Here is a 21,718-nt window from a genome sequence, read left to right as displayed (position 1 = left end):
ATAAGAAAAAAATTAGTAAAGTTATAGGATACAAAATCAATACACAAGAAGTTGAGTTTCTATACACTAACAGTGAACTGCCTGAAAAAAATATTTAAAATAGCATTAAAAGCAAGCAAATACTTACGAATAAATTTAACCAAGGAAGGGAAGATTTATACTCCAAAACTGTAAAGCATTGATTAAAAAAAATCAAAAAGACATGAAAAATATAAAGATATCCCATATTCATGAATCAGAAGAGTTAATATGAAATTGTTAAAATGTCCATGCTACCTGAAGCCATCTCTATATTCAACACAATCCTTATTAAAATTCCAATGGCATTTGTCAAAGAAATAGAAAAAATTCCTAAAATTTGTATGGAAACACAAAAGACCCTGAAGAGCCAAACTAATATTGAGAAAGAACAAATAAGAAAGTAAGCTTGAGTTGGAGGAAATGGGAGGGGGAGACAAACCATGAGAGACTGTGGACTCTGAGAAACAAACTGAGGGTTTTGGAGGGGTTGGGTGATCCTGGTGGTGGATATTATGGAGTGCCTGTATTGTATGGAGCACTGGGTGTGGTGCATAAACAATGAATTCTGGGACACTGAAAAGAAATAAAATAAAATAAAATGGAAAAAAAAAGGTAAGTTTGAGGAAAAAAACATACTTCCTAATTTTAAACCATATTACAGAGCCATAGTAATCAAAAAAGTATGGTACTGGCATTAAAACAGACACCAAAGCCAACAGAATAGCATAGAAAGCCCAGATATAAGACCTAAAATAAACAGTCAACAAGTATTGGACCAGGGAGTCAAGGAAACTCAATACAGAAAGGGTTGTCTCTTTAATAAATGGTAGTAGAAAACTGGATATCCACATACAAAAGCATGGTACTATATCCCTAGCTTATACCACTCAAAAAATTAACTTGAATTAGATTAAGAAAATAAATGTAATACCTGAAACAATAAAACTCCTTGAAGAACAGTAGGGTAAGATGGAAAGATCTCTTTAACATTCATCTTGGCAATGATTTTTTTGGATATGAACCAAAAGCACAAGCAACAACAACAAAAAAATCCACAAGAGAGACTACATCAAACTTAAAAGGTTTCCACACAGCAAAGGAAACAATGAAGAAAATAAAAAGGCAACCTACAGAATAGGTGAAAATACTTCCAAATTAATATCTGATGATTTATATAGATTTATTTCCAAAATATATTAAGAACTCAAACAATACAATGACAAAAAAAATCAATTTAAAAATGGGCAGAACACTGGAACAGATATTTTTCCAAAGAAGACATCCAAGTGGCCAACAAGTGCATGAAAAGGTGCTCTACACCAATCATCGGGGAAATGCAAATCAGAACCTCAATGAAATACCACCTCACACCAGTTAGGATGGCTGTTATCAGAAGGACAAGTGATTAACAAATGCCTAAGAAGGATATGGAGGAAAGGTAACCCTGATGCGCTATTGGTGGGAAGGTAAACTGGTCAGCCACTGTGATAAACACTATGAAGTTTCCTTTAAAAATTAAAAATAAAACTATTTGATCCAGCAATATACTTCTGAGTACATATCCAAAGAATATGAAATCATTATCTCAAAAAGGGATCTGTCCTCCTATGTTCATTCATAATAGCCAAGAAATGGAAAAAATCTAAGTGTTTTTCAATGGATGAATGGATAAGGAAATATGATATATAGATACAGATATATAGGATATATATGAATATTTTTCAGCCATAAAAAAGAACAAAATTCTGTCATTTGTGACAACATGGGTGGACCTTGAGGGCACTAAGCTAAGTGAATTAAATCAGACAGAGAAATTCAAATACTATGTGATCTCATTTATATGCAGAAGCAAAAATTTTTCAAAAAGGTGACTCTTAACTGTAGAGAAAAAACTAAGGGTTGCTGGAGCAGAGGTGGGCAAGGCGGATGTGCTAAATAGGTGATGAGTATTAAGGAGGGCACTTGTGATGAGCACCAGGTATTGTATGAAAATGATAAATCACTAGATTCTACACCTGAAACTAAAATTACACTGTATTTTAACTAACTAAATTTAAACAAAGATTTGAAACTACCCACCAAAAATCTCAATTCATAAAAACAAAGTAGAATACAGGTTGTTAGGGCTGACTGGTGGGGGAAATAAGGTGATCCTGGTCAAAGTGCACAAACCTTCAGTTATAAGACCAGTGAGTTCTGAGGCTCTAATATATAGCCTAATGACTATTATTAATAATACTGTATTATATATTTGGAAGTTACTAAGAGATTAGATCTTGTATATTCTCATAACACCAAAATATTGCAATTATTTGAAGTGACAGATGTGTTAACTAACCTTATTGAAGTAATCATTTTGCAATATATACATTTATCAAATCATAATGTTGTATACCTAAACTTAACACAATGTTTTATGTCAATTGTCTCAAAAAATCTGAAGAGTAAAAAAATTAGTAAAATCAAAGTCAAAAAGACTCCCCGCTCTTCCCAAAGTAGACACACCAATCTCACTGGAATGTAAACTTTAAGTGTGCACATATTTTATCTGTTTGATTCCTATAATATCTCCAACATCTAGACAAGCACCAGCATTTAAGTAATTATATGTATATGTGTCTCTGTGTGTGTTTGCATTTAATGGATCTCTCCTGGAACAGAATTTATAATTTCTAAAAAAGAAAAAATAGAAGAGTTATCTATCATAAGTAAACAGAGTTTATATAAGAATAGAAACATTTATATAATAGGGAAGATTCAGCCATCACTGGCGTGTTTCAGAATCCCAAGGACAGCAGAATGAAGCGTCAGTTGTCATTCTTTGAACGATGATCTGTCTTCAGAATTTTTGCTTCAACATCTAGAAAAAAGGATTCATTTTCTTATTTCAAACCAATTAAATACTCCGGATGAAACAAGTCACTCATTTGCCTGTGACCTTTTAGAGAAGTTGTTTTGTTAAAAAAAGGACCTATTATTCAAGGGGTGTTGGAGAGGAGAAGGGAGTTGGGGTAAATTGGAGGGGGAGGTGAAACATTAGAGACTATGGACTCTGAAAAACAATCTGAGGGGTTTGAAGTGGCGGGGGGTTGGGAGGTTGTCGTACCAGGTGGTGGGTATTATAGAGGGCACGGATTGCATGGAGCACTGGGTGTGGTGAAAAAATAATGAATACTGTTTTTCTGAAAATAAATAAATTAATTTCTAAAAAAAGGACCTATTATTAATCTGGATTTGCATTGACTATGTTTTTGTGTATTTATAAATGGTGAACACAGTTCCTGAAATTAAACTTTATATTTGCAATTTTCAAAAAAAAAAGAATAGAAACATTATTTTTAAAAAATATATTCATTCAAGTAACACAAATTAACTCTAAGTCTAATATGAAAAACTGTATTATGAATCCAGGAGATGCCAAGGAGAAATGTAGTAACATTTAATATTCATTTTTAAATCATTTAAGATGGTTCTTAGTAAATTTAGAAATATGTTACTTTCCTATCACTCTAAAGGACAAATACTTAAAAATCAATAAATGCATCATATGTAAGCAGGAACCTAGTTTCCCCATGATGACTCTCACATTCTCTTTCACCCAATACCATGCAATAGAGTGTAACCCTTGGATTAGTACTTTGAAAGGAGCTAGGTACTGCAGCTTAGGCCCCTTCTGTCCCCAAATGGGCCACCTATACAGAAGGTCCTTTCTGCTGTGCTGTCACCTGTAAAGGGCAGCCCCATAAGGGAGCCTATGGTTGCCCAACACTGTCTATACTTGGGTGGATAATCTTGTCTCTTTTGGGGAGAGATAGAGAGTCCTTTGAGCTCAGATATAGAGCCAATATCCTCACTTTATCAGTAATAATGCTGAGAGCTTGATTTCCATTTTTTTGTGTTCTGTATCTTATTTTGTAATTGCCTCAGGAGGGGAAGAAAGTGGTATTATTTTCCACTCCTCTTCAAATACCCAATTCTTAATAAACAATAAATATATTCCATTAATATTTATTACAAAATGAGAATGCCAATATGGTCAACATTATTTTATCTTTTTAAGGATGTTCTTGCCAGTGGAAAGGTGCCTGAAATCAAAATAATAGATTTAACTACTGGAAAGTAGTAAATTTATTATATCTGTAATACCTGAAAAAATGCTTTATAGTAATTGTCAGATCAGGAAATGTGGGCCCTCCAACTTTGGTCTTTTTCAGTACTGTTTTGGCTATACAGAGTTCTTTGCAATTTATATAAAATTTAGGATTAGTTCTTTCATAGAAAAGGCATTTTGGTAGGAACTGGATCATATCTGTAGATCATTTTGGGAAGCACTGTTATCTTAACAATATTAGGTCTTCCACAGGATGTCTTTCCACTTATTTAGGTCTTCTTTAGTTTCTTTCAAAAATGTTTTATGGTTTTCAGTTTAGAAAAATGGCTCAATATACAGAACTACCCAGTGTACCAGTATAAAATATAGAAATAAATCAGCAATGCAAGAAAGAAGATGAGGATTCGGAATAGAGATAGGAGAGATGCTGCTCTTCCCATTCCTGGACATCACATAATGTGAAGAGAAGATGAAATCCATCATAGTGTCCAGAGTGAGAAAATACAGACACATCTCTTTTACAGAACAGTGAATGAACTGGTATATTAGTGACCTATTGCTATGTAAAATATTACTCCAAAACTTTTGCAGGTCAACAATTTGGAAGCAACATATCTGGGTAACTCTGGGTGAGGATCCAAGGGATTACACTCAAGCTGTTGATTGAGAGTGTTGTCATCTGAAGGCTTCGCTGGGATTGGAGGATACTCTTACAAAATGGATAACTCACATGAGTGTTAGTAAGAGGTTTCTGTTCCTTTCCAAGTTGGCCATTCCATAGGGCTGCATGGATGTCCTTAAAACATCACAGTTAGTTTCCCCCAAAGTGAGTAATCCAAGAAGAGTACCAGTAAAAATCTATAATGCTTTTTATGACCTAGGTCTCAAAAGTCACACACAGTCACTTCTACCATATTCTATTTGTTATTAGTTGTTTGATCCAGTCCATATTCAAGGGGAGAGGAATAGGTCCCACTTCTTAAAGAGGGAAATGTCAAGTAACTTGAGGACATATTCTAAAATCTCCACACTAAAGAATGCAGTCACCTCTTCCATATGCACTAGTCTAACATGGTATGAAATAAGTGCTTCAAAAAAAAACCCAAATCCATCCAAAACCTGGTAGAGTGCTTTCTGCTTATCCACATAGGATACACTGCAAGACCTCTAGTGGTACCTGAACACACAGATGGTACTAAATCCTATATATACTGTTTTTTCCTATGGATAAATACCTATAATAAAGTTTATGAAGTACACACAGTAAGAGATTAATAATAACTAATAATAAACTAGAACAATTATAATAACATACTCTAATAAAAGTTCTGTGAATGTGGTCTCTCTCACAATATCTTACTGTATTCTATTCACCCTGATGCTATCATATGATAAAATGCCTACATGTGGAAATGAAGTGAGGTGAATGACTTGGGCATTGTGATTTAGTATTAGACTACTACTGACCTTCTGAAAATATGTCAGAAGAAGGATCATCTGCTTCCACAGATGAGGAAGGACACTATATCATACTTAAAAGATATGTCCAACAAGAAGATCTAAGAATTATAAATATTTATGCCCCAAACATGGGGCCAACCAATTACATAAGCCAATTAATAACAAAATCAAAGAAACACATCAACAATAATACAGTGATAGTAAGGGACTTTAACAGCCCCCTCACTGAAATGGACAGATCATCTAAGCAAAAGATCAACAAGGAAATAAAGGCTTTCAATAACACACTGGACCTGATGGACTTCACAGATATATTCAGAACATTCCAACCCAAAGGAACAGAATGCCCATTTTCTCTAGTGCACATGGATCATTCTCCAGAATAGATTACACTCTGGGTCACAAATCACGTCTCAACTGGTACCAAAAGACTTGGATCATTCCCTGAATATTTTCAGACTGCAATGCTTTGAAATTCTAACTCAATCACAAGAAGAAATTTGGAAAGAACTCAAATACATGGAGGCAAAAGAGCATCCTACTGAAAAATGAATGGTTCTCCTATCCAAGATGGAGAGAAGTGAGTTGGGGGATACTGGAGGGGGAGATGAACCATGAGAGACTATGGACTCTGAGAAACAAACTGAGGGTTTTGGAGGGGTGGAGGGGTTGGAGGTTGGGTGAGCCTGGTGGTGGGTATTATAGAGGACACGTATTGAATGGAGCACTGGGTGTGGTGTATAAACAATGAATTCTGGAACACTGAAAAGAAAAATAAATAAATAATTTTTAAAAAAAGAATGAATGGGTCAACCAGAATTAAAGTATATTTTAAAAATACATGCAAACAAATAAAAAATGAAAAATAAAAAATTCATGCGAACAAAATCTTTGGGATGCAACAAAGGCAGTCCTAAGAGGGAAGTATATAGCAAGACAAGCCTTTCTCAAGAAACAAGAAAGGCCTAAAATACACAACCTAACCCTACATCTAAAGGAGCTAGAGAAATAAATAAATAAATAAATAAAATCCTAAACCCAGCGTGAGAAGAGAAATAATAAAGATCAGAGCAGAAATCAATGAAATAGAAACCAAAAGAACAGTAGAACAAATCAATGAAACTAGGATCTGGTTCTTTGAAAGAATTAATAAGATTGATAAACTCCCAGCCAGACTTATCAAAAAGAAAAGAGAAAGGACCCAAATAAATAAAATCATATATAAAAACATATTATGAGCAACTATATGCCAACAAATTAGACAATATGGAAGAAATGGATACATTTCTAGAGATGTATAAACTACCAAATCTAAACCATAAAGAAACAGAAAACCTGAACAGACCCCTAGCCAGCAAGGAAATTGAAGCAGTATTCAAAAATCTCCCACCAAACAAGTGTTCAGGGCCAGATGGTATCCCAGGGAATTCTGCCAAACATTTAAAGAAGAATTAATACCTATTCTCCTGAAACTGTTCCAAAAAATAGAAAACTTCCAAATTCATTTATGAGGCCAGCATTACCTTGACCCCAAAACCCCATCAAAAAGGAGAATTACAGACCAATATCCCTGATGAACATGGATGCAAAAATTTGCACCAAAATACTAATCTATAGACTCCAACAATACATTAAAAAGATTATTCACCATGACCAAGTGGGATTTAGTCCTGGGCTGCAAATTTGGTTCAACATACACAAATCAATCAATGTGACACACTACATTAATAAAAGGACAAGCAGCAAATGATCCTCTCAATAGATGTAGAAAAAGCACATGACAAAGTATAGCACACTCTCTTTTATTTATTTATTTATCTATCTATCTATTTATTTATTTATTTATTACTTTTTATTTTTTATAAACATATATTTTTATCCCCAGGGGTACAGGTCTGTGAATCACCAGGTTTACACACTTCACAGCACTCACCATAGCACATACCCTCCCCAATGTCCATAACCCCACCCCCCTTCCTCCAAACCCCTTCCCCCCAGCAACCCTCAGTTTGTTTTGTGAGATTAAGAGTCACTTATGGTTTGTCTCCCTCCCAATCCCATCTTGTTTCATTTATTCTTCTTCTACCCACTTAAGCCTCCATGTTGTATCACCACTTCCTCATATCAGGGAGATCATATGATAGTTGTCTTTCTCTGCTTGACTTATTTCGCTAAGCATGATACGCTCTAGTTCCATCCATGTTGTCGCAAATGGCAACATTTCATTTCTTTTGATGGCTGCATAGTATTCCATTGTGTATATATACCACCTCTTCTTTATCCATTCATCTGTTGATGGACATTTAGGTTCTTTCCATACTTTGGCTATTGTGGACATTGCTGCTATAAACATTCGGGTGCACGTGCCCCTTTGGATCACTACATTTGTATCTTTAGGGTTAATACCCAGTAGTGCAATTGCTGGATCATAGAGTAGTTCTATTTTCAATATTTTGAGGAACCTCCATGCTGTTTTCCAGACAGGTTGCACCAGCTTGCATTCCCACCAACAGTGTAGGAGAGTTCCCCTTTCTCCGCATCCTCGCCAGCATCTGTCATTTCCTGACTTGTTGATTTTAGCCATTCTGAGTGGTGTGAGGTGATATCTCATTGTGGTTTTGATTTGTATTTCCCTGATGCCAAGTGATATGGAGCACTTTTTCATGTATCTGTTGGCCATCTGGATGTCTTCTTTGCAGAAATGTCTGTTCATGTCTTCTGCCCATTTCTTGATTGGATTATTTGTTCTTTGGGTGTTGAGTTTGCTAAGTTCTTTATAGATTGTGGACACTAGTCCTTTATCTGATATGTCGTTTGCAAATATCTTCTCCCATTCTGTCAGTTGTCTTTTTATTTTGTTAACTGTTTCCTTTGCTGTGCAAAAGCTTTTGATCTTGATGAAATTCCAATCGTTCATTTTTGCCCTTGCTTCCCTTGCCTTTGGCGATGTTCCTAGGAAGATGTTGCTGCAGTATAGCACACTTTCTTGATTAAAACTCTTCACAGTGTAGGGATAGAGGGTATGTACCTCAATATCATAAAAACCATCTATGAAAAACCCACAGCAAATATCATTCTCAATAGTGAAAACCAGAGAGCTTTTTCCCAAAGGTCAGGAGCACAGCAGGGATGTCCACTATCACCACTGCTGTTCAACATAGTACTAGAAGTCATAACTTCAGCAACCAGACAGCAAAAAGAAATAAAATATACCCAAATAGGCAAAGAAAAAGTCAAACAATCACTCTTTGCAGATGATATGATACTTGATGTGGAAAACCCAAAAGACTCTTCCCCAAAACTATTAGAACTCATATAAGAATATAAGGATATAAAATCAATACACAGAAATCAGTTGCATTTCTATACACCAACAGGGGAGAGAAGAAAGAAAAATGAAGGAGTCATTCACATTTACAATTGCACCCAAAACCATAAGATACCTAGGAATAAAGCTATCCAAAGAAGCGAAGTATCTGTACTCAGAAAACTATAGAATACTCATGAAAGAAACTGAGGAAGACACAAAGAAATGGAAACACATTCTATGCTCATGACCTGGAAGAACAAATAATGTGAAAATATCTATGCTACCCAAAGCAATCTACATATTCAATGGAATCTCTATCAATATACTATCAACTTTTTTCAAAGAAGTGGAACAAATAATCCTAAAATTTTTATGGAACCAGAAAAGACCCTGAATAGCCAGAGGAATGTTGAAAAAGAAAACGAAAGCTGGTGATATCACTATTCTGGACTTCAAGCTCTATTACAAAGGTAAAATTATCAAGACAGTGTGGTACTGGCATAAAAACAGACACATCAATCAATGGAACAGAACAGACACCCCAGAATGGACCCTCAACTCTATGATCACCTAATTTTCAACAAAGCAGGAAAAGAATATCAAATGGAAAAAGGACACGCTTTTCAAAATGGTGTTGGGAAAATTGTTCAGCCACATGTAGAAGAATGAAACTGGACTATTTTTTTTATTTTTTATTTAATATTTTTTTAATTTTCAGCATAACAGTATTCATTATTTTTTCACCACACCCAGTGCTCCATGCAATCCATGCCCTCTATAATACCCACCACCTGGTACCCCAACCTCCCCCCCCGCCACTTACACCATACACAAAAATGACTCAAAATTAATGAATGATCCTAATGTGAGACAGGAAGCCATCAAACTCCTTGAGGAGAACACAGGCAGCACCTCTTTAAACTCAGCCCCAGCAACTTCTTCCTAGACATCACCAAAAGGCAAGGGAAGCAAGGGCAAAATGACCTATTGGAACTTCATAAAGACAAAAAGCTTTTGCACAACAAAGGAAACAGTCAACAAAACCTAAGAACAACCAAGAAAATGAGAGAAGATATTTGCAAATGACATAGCACATAAAGGGCTAGTATCCAAAATCTATAAAGAACATATCGACCGCAACCCAAAGAACAGATTATCCAGTCAAGAAATGGCAGAAGGCATGAATGGACATTTCTGCAAAGAAGCCTCCAAATGGCCAACAGACACAGGAAAAGGTGCTCCACATCAATTGGCATCAGGGAAATACAAATCAAAACCACAATGAGATATCACCTCACACCAGTCAAAATGGCTAAAATTAACCAATATGGAAATGACAGATGTTGGCGAGGATGTGGAGAAAAGGGAACCCTCCTACACTGTTGGTGGGAATATAAGTTGGTGCAGCCAATCTGTAAAACAGTATGGAGGTTCCTCAGAACGTTGAAAACAGCTGTCCTATGACCCAAAAGTTTGTACACTAAAGATATAAATGTAGTAATCTGAAGGGGCACCTGTATCACAATGTTTATAGCAGCAGTGTCCACAATAACCAAATTATGGAAAGAGCTGGATATCCATCAACAGATGAATGGATAAAGAAGATGCAGTGTATATATAGAATTGAATACTATGCAGCCATCAAAATAATGAAATCTTGCCATTTGCAATGACATGGATGGAACTAGAGGATATTATGTTAAGCGTAATAAGACAATCAGAGAAGGACAATTATATGATCTTACTGATATGTGGAATTTGAGAAACAAGGGAGAGGATCATAGTGGAAGAGAGGAAAAAATGAAACGAGACAAAACCAGAGAGGGAGACAAACCATAAGAGAGTATTAATCTCAGGAAACAAACTGGGAGTTGCAGGTATGGAGGGGGTTAGGTGGGATGGGGTAGCTGGGTGATGGACACTGGGGAAGGTACGTGTTGTGGGGAGCACTGTCCATTGTGTAAGACTGATGAATAACAGACCTGTACCCCTGAAATAAGTAATGCACTATATTTTAATAATAATAATAATAAACTTTCAGTGATATATCATACATTTTTAAACTGCATGTCTAATCCTGTTAGAATATAAGTCAAATAAATGTGAATTTAGATTATGAATTTTTGTCTTGAAAAACTACTGTAGAATGAGAAAACTATGCAAATATATATTTTACAGCAAATTTTTTAAAATTTTGGAGGATGGGAATTTTTTGAAAATGACCCTGACATAAAGTCATAAAACTATCAAGGGTTTAGAGTTAAAAATTTAGTTGCTTTGGCTGTCTGCTCCTTCTTTTAAGTTCTAAGATCCTATATGATTTTTTAATGATTCTTTATGATTGTCATAATCAATGTTAGCATGGTATTGGTTTTAATACCTAAAAGCTTGTCATCATAAAATGAAGCTCCCTGTGATATTTCAAAGACCTTCTCATGCTGTGTGGTGCTTTTAGGTCCAGTATTGCCAATAAATGGCTCAGTAGCTCTTGGAGAAATGAGCATTCTAACTCTCTACATAAGGAAACAGCCTAATTTACAATTAACTTGATAGATAAATAGAAGAATTGTCTCATGGTGATAAAAACAACATTGTTTTGTAGAATGAAAACTGTAAGCAAACAGATCTCAGAGACATGTTCTTAAAATATTTTCCTGAAAAGATATCCATGGGTCAGCATTGTTCATTGCAACACTTACCTGGCATGTGAAAACTGATTCATGAGTGTGAATTTATGGGACACTGAGCATAAAATCAGGAAATAATCCTGAAAGTAAGTATCACACATAAAAGACCTCTTGCTGCAAAAATGTCAGTTAGGCCAAGGAAAAGTACTCATACTCTCCTGCCCCTCCCTTTTAAGAAATGCTCATTCTACTTTATATATTAAAGGACTAGCATATTAGGATGCTAGTATTGCTTAAGGGTAAAAAGTATCTCTTTTGATAACTACCAGTTAGTTTGATCTACCCAGGAATTCATATGTTTGGCTATGGGGTAAGAACTCTGTTGGGGCTGTCAGAGCATTAGTTCTTTCCCTGGAAGCCCTGTATGGTTGTCTTGGCTTCTGCCTAGCATGAGGGCTGGCTTCCAAGAAAGCTTAGTCCAAGAGATAATGGTAGAAGATACAGATTTTAGAAGTTACAATGTTGATTCATCTACATTCTTTTAGTCAAAACATGTAGAAAGGGTTGACCCAGCAAGGAGTAAGGAAATGAATTCCACTTGTTGATGTAGGAGTGGCAAGTTCCCTTTACAAACTAGCTTGTGACGGGTGTTAGAAAATAACATTTGTCTCCCCACATTTGTCATTTTCCTGCATAGTCCAGCCCTCTGAATAAATGCACATACAAAATGTTTGTGTAAGGAAACAGCCCATCAAAATAGAGCATAGAGTTCTCTCTCCACCACCTCCCACTTTCCTTCCTTTCCTCTCTTTTTCTCTCTCCCTCCCTCCATCTCTCTTCTCTTCTCTCTCTCTCTCTCTCTCTCTCTCAATCTGCTCTCTCAACTTGGGGAAATAAAGGTAAAAGCTTTTCCTTCCCTTCCCTGGAGAAGATTTGCTTATATTCCAGAATAAAGATAAGGGCTCTCGGTCTCTTCTCTCTCTGTATATTAAATCAGAGTTTCCCAATTTGGAGATTTCTCCCCTTTAATGCCCCCATCCACATATTCCGGTACTATCAGGCCCTCACCTCAGGATATTGTAGGACTAAAACTTAGAGAACAAACCAAGATATTCTGGCTGCTGCAATTTGCTGTGGGAAATGAATGGTCTTGGTCTTTGTGTGCTCATATTTTCTGAAAATAGGGTAAAACTTAGATCCTTCACGGGTTCTGATTATAAATAGGAGATATTTTTCTGATCACATTTGGAAATACAATCCACTATATTCAATGAGGAAAAAGAGCACCTATCCAGGCAATAGAATATATAAGACAATTCTGACTAGTCTAAGTAGGTAAATCATCCCAAATGGGAACCAACAGGTAAAGAAACTTCTAAGGAATCAATTAATTATGGAAAGAGAAGCAACTAAGTATTCTTAGACTCCCACATGTTTTCACAGAGGAAAAAAATGGATTATTCCTTGAGATCTCTAACACAAGATATAGAGGAGGTTACATTTTGAAGAAATGCTATAGATTAAGTATTCCCCAGTACATCTCAGAGGTTATTTGAACAACAGTTTCTAACAAAATACAGCAAAGTTCTATTCACAGATTGTTTAAATACTAAATTTGTTTCAAAAAGAGTTAGAGGTTTGGGTTTATAATAAAAGATCTATCACTGTCAGTTTACCCCTTCTTCATTAGCTCTTGTGGTCATGGCTTGACTAAACACCAAATCTAGTTTTTGTTTTCTGGTTTTTGTTTTGTTTTGTTTTGTTTTGCCTATTTTCCCCTCTATACCTTTATTATGACACTAGTTACAAAACAATAACAACAACAACAAAAAAAACATTATTAGAATTGTATGTGTTTGTCCTCTTTATTAGGTTATGACCGTCTGGAATTCAGAACAATGCCTTAGTTATTTCTGTGGCCCTCAAATTATATAAAACAGTGTTTTAAACAAAAAGAAACTTAATATTAAGTAGAACCAATTTAATTCCTAAAATGGCTATACCATTCAAGAGCTATAATTGCTGATTTTTATTAATAATGTTAATTGCATACATTTTATTCTCCAATTAATAGCAAATATAAGTTTTTTCATGATGTGCTGTTCCGTATAATGACAGTGTCAGCCCAGATTTAAAGCCTGTCATCTACTGATTACTTTTATTAATGCAGGTAGTGAATTGTTTAAATGACTTAATACTAGTGCAAAGTCATGTGAAAAGAAGAAACAATACTGCAGATTAAACTAGGTCTAGATCTCCCTTCCTCCAGTTCCCAAAACTGCAACAGTACCACTTGCTTTGCCAAATGAGTACCATATTTGTCTGTCTTCTCTCCAATTGCATCAACTGTGCCATCTGGATGCAGACGGACAAACCCTCCAGTGAGCCTGTTGTAGAATTGTAGAGTATTTCCTTTCATAAACTTCCATCTTTCTGCAGCCCACTAAGTATAAAAACAAAACAAAACCAAAAGCAACAACATGAGACAAAGAAGTTACTAAGAAACACTGCTTACTAAATATTATATACCATTTCTGTTTTAACACATCAAATTGTTATGTGGACACTATTTGTACCAAACAATGTAAGACCAAATGTAAAATCTTACTGTTTCTTTTCTATTAAGTTCTAGCTTCTGACCTGAGGGAATAAATGAAAAATAAAATCATTAATTTCAGCAGAATCATACTTTCCTCAACCATCATATAAGAGAATTTTCTAATATATGACACTCACTTGCAAAGATGATGCTGTTATCCATTACATGCAGTTCTCTGGCAATCTTACCATCATCTTCCCCTTGATCCAACCATCTGTGGAAAGAGAAGTGTATCAAGAATATTGTGGCTTTATATTTATACTAACTGGCAATTGTGGAGCCAAGTCAGGAATAATGGATAATAGGAACTAGAAAAAATCATAGGTATCTTGTTGGTAAGAGAAGAGCAGAAAATGGAAAAGGAAATTCTTGAAATGACTATGATACAGGTAGGAGGTACAGGGAGGTAGGAGAAGCTGCTATTAGGTTCAGGGTGAAACATGGCCTTTCTGTAATCCACAGGTTAATTATTTAGCCTGCCCAGGTCATAGATCTTATATCCACTGGGCCAGTTATGTTATCCTTCTTTTAGCCATTAACTACAGTTCGAACTATTGTCAGTTATTTCGTAAATGGCTATTATTGGTTCCATGGGAAAGAGACAGGCAAGTCATGAAAGAAAGAGGAAATCTATCACCACTATTGGAAGAATAACCCAATGACAGTGAGTCAGTAATGTTTTCATCATATAAAAACCACATGCAACATTTATTTTGGAACTTTATCTTAAAGTTTTATTTTATTTTATTTTATTTTATTATTTATTTTAAAGATTTTTTTAAAATGTGATTAAACCTACCTGAATTTACCAAGGGATATTTAAACTTATATCATCAGAAATGATGATGAACATAATGTATATCTTTCTAAACAGAAGCAGAAGCCCCTAAAGTTAACCTTCAAAAGTTACCCAACAAAGCATCAGTGACTAGGAATAATTGAATAAGCTACCCATGTCTCCAAAATACAGTAACTTGGAACTAATATGAAATTATTATTTTTCAATGTAAAAGCACACCTACAAACCTGTGACAGAAGAAGGTATATTCACGATTTGTTACCGGATCCTTGATTACAACATCATCAAGAAACCAGCCATTTCCTAAACACAAATTAAAGAAATAATAATGTGGTGTGAATATGTATGGTCCAGGTGTTACTTGAAGTTTTAAAAAGAGGTCTTAGCTTCCAAATATACATAAAAGCATTGGGCATCATAAAGGTTTAATACTTCAAATAAAGAAGAATATGAGAAGTGAACTATAAGAAGCATTTAAAATTTTTTCTTACACATGTACCAAAAGCACGACATGTTTCAAGGTTTCATGTTTTATGATATCTACTTCAATATGATTTTCCAAGAATGTGATAAAAGAACAATTCTGCAATTTCTCTTAATTTCACAAACTGCATTTACATTCCTAGACCTAACATCTTCCAAAAAATATATATCTAATGGGTTAGCAATACTCCTCTTTCCAAAACATACATAAAGTTGATCGAAGGTCAAATTTGAAGCAAGTATATATTTTGATAAGCTAGAAAATGAACACTCAGAAACTCCTGAAGCACACAGATTGAGCTAGTATACATGAAGATTATATATTTTATATTTTGATTTTATATTTTCAAATGAAGTTGGTTAAAATATAGTTTAATTTTATTTACATATAAAATATATTATATATGTGTATGTGTATATATAAATATATATATATATATATATATAATGGAATATTTAACCAGACATAGTAGTTTCATCTATACAAAGAGCCAGCACAAAATCTATACTCCTCTAATTAAAAATCCTTGAGTTTATGAGTTAATACTTATTAGCTATAGGATGAAACTCTTTAACAAAGCATACAAGGTTCTTCATTGCTTGGCTTCTGCTTACTTTTTTTTTAAATTTTTATTTATTTGAGATAGAGAGTGAAAGAGAGAGCATGAGAGGAGGGGGAGAGAAGGGAGAGGGAGAAACAAGCTCCCTGTTGAGCAAGGACCCTGGGATCATGACCTGAGGCAAAGGCAAACACTTAACCAACTGAGCCACCCATGTGCCCCATTCAGCTTACTTTTTAATTTCATTCCTTACCACATATTCCCATTATGGCACCATGCCAAACTCCTCATAGTTCCCTAGATGAGTGATCTTCCAACTTTACCATGCATCAGAACTGCCAGAGAGATTATAAAAACACAGACTGCTGGGCACCACAAAGAGTTTCTGATGTAGTAGACTGGGGATAAGCAACCTAAGGTGACTAACTGTTCCAGTTTCCTCTCTAGAAAGGGATTTCCCAGGATGCAGGATTTTCGGTGCTAATACCAGGACATCCCCAGGCAAACCAGAACGATTGGTCATTTCTATAAAAGAAACCAAGAACGGAATTTTTAATGAGATCCCAGACAATGCTGATGATCCAGGAACCACACTATGAAAACTGCTGCCATAGATATTAATATTTATAATTTACATATGCTGTTTCTATACATATTCTATTCCCTATGCCTAAAATGTCATCCCCAAATGCTTTATTTCATTTTTAAGTTTAAAAAAAAAATAGAATTTCTTGTCTCCTTTAAGGAAAATTAAAACGTTACCAGAATTCTGAAATGGGTTTTTTTTAATTGTGTTATGTTAGTCACCATAAAATATAACACTAGTTTTTGATGCAGTGCTCCAAGATTCATTATTTATGTACAACATCCAGTGCTCCATGCAGTACATGCCCTCCTTAATACCCACCACCAGGGTCACCCATCCTCCACCCCCCTCCCCTCTAAAACCTTCAGTTTGTTTCTCAGAGTCCACAGTCTCTCATGCTTCATCTTCCCCTCCAATTTCTCCCAATTCACTTTTTCTTTCCTTCTCTTAATGTTCTCCATGTTATTCATTATGTTCTCAAGTAAGTGAAACCATATGATAATTGACTTTCTATGCTTGACTTATTTCACTCAGCATAATCTCCTTCAGCCCCATCCATGTTGATGCAAAAGTTGGGTATTCATCCTTTCTGATGGCTGAGTAATAGTCCATTGTATATATGAACCACATTATCTTTATCCATTTGGCATATCAGCTCTTTCCACAGTTTGGCTATAGTGGTCATTGCTGCTATGAACATATGGCCATTCTTTTTGCCACATCTGTATCTTTGGGGTAAATACCCAGTAGGGCAATTGCAGGGTCATAGGGTAGCTCTATTTTTAATATTAAAAATAGCTCTATTTTTTTTAATATTTTTAGTTTTGGAGGAATCTCCACACTGTTTTTCAAAGTGGCTACACCAACTTGCATTCTGATCAACAGTATGAGAGGGTTCCCCTTTCTCTACATCCTCTCCAACGTTTGTTATTTCTTGCCTTGTTAATCTTTGCCATTCTAACTGGTGTAAGGTGGTATCTCAATGTGGTTTTGATTTGAATTTCCCTGATAGCTAATAATGATAATTTTTTTTCTTGTGTCTGCTAGCCATTTATATGCCTTCTCATTGGAGAAATGTCTGTTCATGTCTTCTGACCATTTTCTGACATGATTATCTGTTTTTTGCGTGTTGAGTTTAAGAAGTTCTTTATAGATCTTGGGTATCAGCCTTTCGTTTGTAGTGTCATTTGAGAATATCTTCACCCATTCCATGGGTTAGTTCTTTGTTTTGTTGACTGTTTTGTTTGCTATACAGAAGCTTTTTGTCTTGATGAATTCCCAAAAGTTTGAAATGGGTTTTAAGAACTGCTGAGAAGTCTGTAAAGAAAACTCTTGGAGATGATACAGAATGTATTTTATTTATTTATTCATTTTTAAATTTATTTATCCATTTCAGAGAGAGAAAGAGAGAGAGCACACATGAGTGGGAGGGGCAGAGGGAGAGGGAGAGAGACTCTCAAGCTGACTCCTCACTGAGTGCAGAGCCCAGTGCAGGACTTGATACCACAACCGTGAGATCAGGACTTGATCTGAGATCAGGAGTCAGATGCTCAACCAATTGAGCCACCCAGTCACCCCAAGGAATTGATTTTTAAAATGCTTTATAAGATAATAGAGTTAATTAGTAATTAGTTTAAAAGTACCTACATAAAAACCTATTATCTATAAGAACAGTCAAGTGGAACCAAGATCAGTCAAAAGACAATGTAAACATGAAATAGATATCACTGTAATTCACTGAAATTTGGAAGTTGTTTTCTACACACCATAAACTTACCTTGTGGGTTTTCTAAAATTTTACAAAATCTGATAAGAAAAAAGGGTAAGTTTGAAATATTCTTTTTTCTTTGTATAATACTAAAGATTTACTTTCTGGCCATTTACTCCAAGTTCTTTATATAATTAGTGATTTTTTAATGTATCCCAGATATTTTGGATAAAATATTATGAGACCCACTAAATCTTCTTTTTAGCAGGCAAGTCCCCTCTGCTGCTGTGCAGCATAAGATGTATGTGTGTGTACACATTCAACTTCTAACACCACCTGGACAGAAATGGGGCACTGACTCAACTGCAGACAACTGGAGAGAAGTACACCTCCTCCTCTGGCCATTGATACCTTCCTACAAAAATAAATAAGGCATTTCCAGTGCTTTACTGCCTCTGAGGAGGGTAATATCCCTGGTGCAACCCTCTGCTTTAAGAGGAGGGGAAGGATGAATGAGCCTGAGTCACATCCTTTGCTGCTGTGAGGTAAGGACAGAAGCTCAGCTACATAGTGGGCCCCACAGAAGGTTGTCTGAACAGTAGCAACTAGTCCCAATTCCGCCACTGAATAGGAGTAGAACTCAGGTCACTGGGCTTTACTAATACTAGGGCACACGGGAAGTAAAATGTCAGCTACTCCATATTGTCCTACTTCATTACACCTCATGATGCTAGGTAGGGGTAGATACTCAGCCCCCACCAGAACCCACTGACACCAGGGATGGGAGATAGTGGAGTGCTGACTAGCCCCAGCTTGCACTGTTTTCTCCTATTTGCAAATGATATGGCTGTCTATGGATAAAATTCCAAACAGACGACTACTACTACTACTACTACCACCACTAATAATAATAATAATAACAGTAAATCCCAGAACTAAAAGATGAGTTGAATAAGGTCTTAGGTACAAGACAAATCACCAACAAAATAAATCACATTCCTATATACTAACAATGAACATGTGGAAATTGAAATTTAGACCACAATACCACTTAAAATCATTCCAGAGACTATTTAGATATAACCTTAACAAAACATGTCCAGAATCTGTATGCTGAAACTTTAAAAATGCTAAGGAAAGAAATCAAAGAATAGTTAAACAAATGAAGAGACATATGCACACTACATCCATGGATTGGAGTCCCAACACAGTAAAGGCATCAAATCTCACCAAATTAAGCTCTAGGTTTGATGCAGTTCCCATCAAAATCCCCGCAAGTTTTATTGTAGATATGGATAATATTTTCTAAAATTTATATAGAAAAAGACAAGCCTTAAAACAGCTAAAATAATCTTTAAAAATATTAAAATAGGAAGAATTAGTACTTGATATTGGGATCTAGTAAATAGCTCTCAAAATAATGTGTATTGGCAGTACAGATACATAAAAATGGAACAGAATAGAGAATCCAGAAATAACTCCACATCAATACACCCAACTGCTTTATGATAAAAATATAAAAACAATTCAGTGGAGGCAGGATAGGCTTTTCAACAATTGGTGTTGGAGTAATTAGACATACATAGGTAAAAATAAATTAACTTCAACTATCTCTCACACTTTATATAAAGTCTTAAAATAAATCAGAATTAAATGTGAAATATAAAACTATAAAACTTTTAGAAAAAATAAGAAAGTTTTGTGATCCAAGATTAGGCAGAGTTCTTCAACTTAAACCCAAAACTATGATCCATAAAAAAGAAGAATGAATAAACTGGATCTCATTAAGATGAAAAATTTGTTCTGTAAATTTGTTCTTTAGGTATTTACCCAGAGAAAATGAAAACACTAATTCTAAAAGATACATGCACCCCTATGTTTATTGCAACATTACTTACAATAGCAAAGAATAGAAAAAAACCTAAGTACCTATCAGCAGACAAATGGATAAGAAAGATGTGTTATGATACATGTAAAAATTGATTATATATACACACACACAGGAATACTACACAGTCATAAAAAGGATGATATTGTGCCATTTGAGGCAACATAGATAGACCAGAGGTTATTACACTGAGGAAAACAAATACAATATGATTCCACTCATAAGTGGAATCAAAAAAGTGAGTAAACAAACAAAAAGCAGAATCAGACCTATATGTACAGAGAGCAAACTGGTGGTTGCCAGAGGGAGGGGAGCAGAGAGTTGGGCAAAATGTGTGAAGAGAAGAAGGAGGTACAGGTTTCCAGTTATGGAATGAATACATCACAGTAATAAAGGGCACATAATAAGGAATATAGCCAATGACACTATAATAGTGATGTAATCGGACAGATGGTAGTTACACTTCTGGTGAACATAGCATAAAGTACGTCAACTATACTAAAAAAAGCTTTAATTAAAAATACAGTTTAGGGGGCGCCTGGGTGGCTCCGTGGGTTAAGCCGCTGCCTTCAGCTCAGGTCATGATCTCAGGGTCCTGGAATCGAGTCCCGCATCGGGCTCTCTGCTCAGCGGGGAGCCTGCTTCCTCCTCTCTCTCTCTGCCTCTCTGCCTACTTGTGATCTCTCTCTGTCAAATGAATAAAATAAATTCTTAAAAAAAAAATACAGTTTAGGGGAGGAGTCAAGATGGCAGAGAAGTAGCAGGCTGAGAATACTTCAGCTAGCAGGAGATCAGCTAGATAGCTTATCTAAAGATTGCAAACACCTGCAAATCCATCGGCAGATCGAAGAGAAGAAGAAAGGCAATTCTAGAAACAGAAAAACAACCACTTTATGAAAGGTAGAACTGGCGGAGAAGTGAATCCAAAGCGATGGGAAGATAGACCCCAGGGGGAGGGGCCGGCTCCTGGCAAGCCGCGGAGCAACGGAGCACAAAATCAGGACTTTTAAAAGTCTGTTCCTCTGAGGGTCATCGCTCCAGAGGCTAAACTGGGGCAAAGCCCACGCGGGGTCAGCGTGGCCTCAGGACCGGCAGGGTCACAGAAGGATCGGGGGTGTCTGAGTGTCCCAGAGCTTGCGGCTACTAGAACGGGAAAGCCAGCTACAGAGACAGAGCCATCAGTGAGCTCACAGCTCGGGGTTACCTTGAACCGGTCGCAAGCTCGGTGAGCTCAGAGCTCGGCCAGAGGTCAGGCAGACAGGTGTTACTGGGCGCTGTTCTCCGAGGGCGCACTGAGGAGTGGGTCCCCCGGCTCTCGGCTCCTCCGGGCTGCAGACCAGGAAGCTGCCATTTGTATTCCCATCCTCCAGAACTCTACGGAAAGTGCTCAGGGAACAAAAGCTCCTGAAAGCAAACCCTAGCGGATTACTCAGCCCAGCCCCTAGTAAGGGCGGTGCAATTCCGCCTGGGGCAAAGACACTTGAGAATCACTACACCAGGCCCCTCCCCCAGAAGATCAACAAGAAATCCAGCCAAGACCAAGTTCACCTACCAAGGAGTGCAGT

The 21,718-nt window shown here is 36.2% G+C and overlaps 1 protein-coding gene across 1 annotated transcript in view; it reads right to left on the bottom strand.

Moving 5' to 3' along the window:
* LOC132014534 (lipoxygenase homology domain-containing protein 1-like) overlaps positions 1-21,718 on the bottom strand; it is a 159,371-nt gene that overhangs the window by 96,127 nt on the left and 41,526 nt on the right. Inside the window, 5 exon segments of the mRNA XM_059395506.1 lie at positions 13,844-13,973; positions 14,139-14,186; positions 14,189-14,246; positions 14,248-14,343; positions 15,156-15,231. Of these exon segments, the coding sequence (XP_059251489.1) occupies positions 13,844-13,973; positions 14,139-14,186; positions 14,189-14,246; positions 14,248-14,343; positions 15,156-15,231 (408 nt within the window).

This window comes from Mustela nigripes, chromosome 3 (genome assembly GCF_022355385.1).
Source record: "Mustela nigripes isolate SB6536 chromosome 3, MUSNIG.SB6536, whole genome shotgun sequence".
Classification (NCBI taxonomy): domain Eukaryota; kingdom Metazoa; phylum Chordata; class Mammalia; order Carnivora; family Mustelidae; genus Mustela; species Mustela nigripes.
The sequence above is the reverse complement of the archived record's forward strand: the minus strand, read 5'-3'. Positions and strand labels throughout refer to the sequence as shown.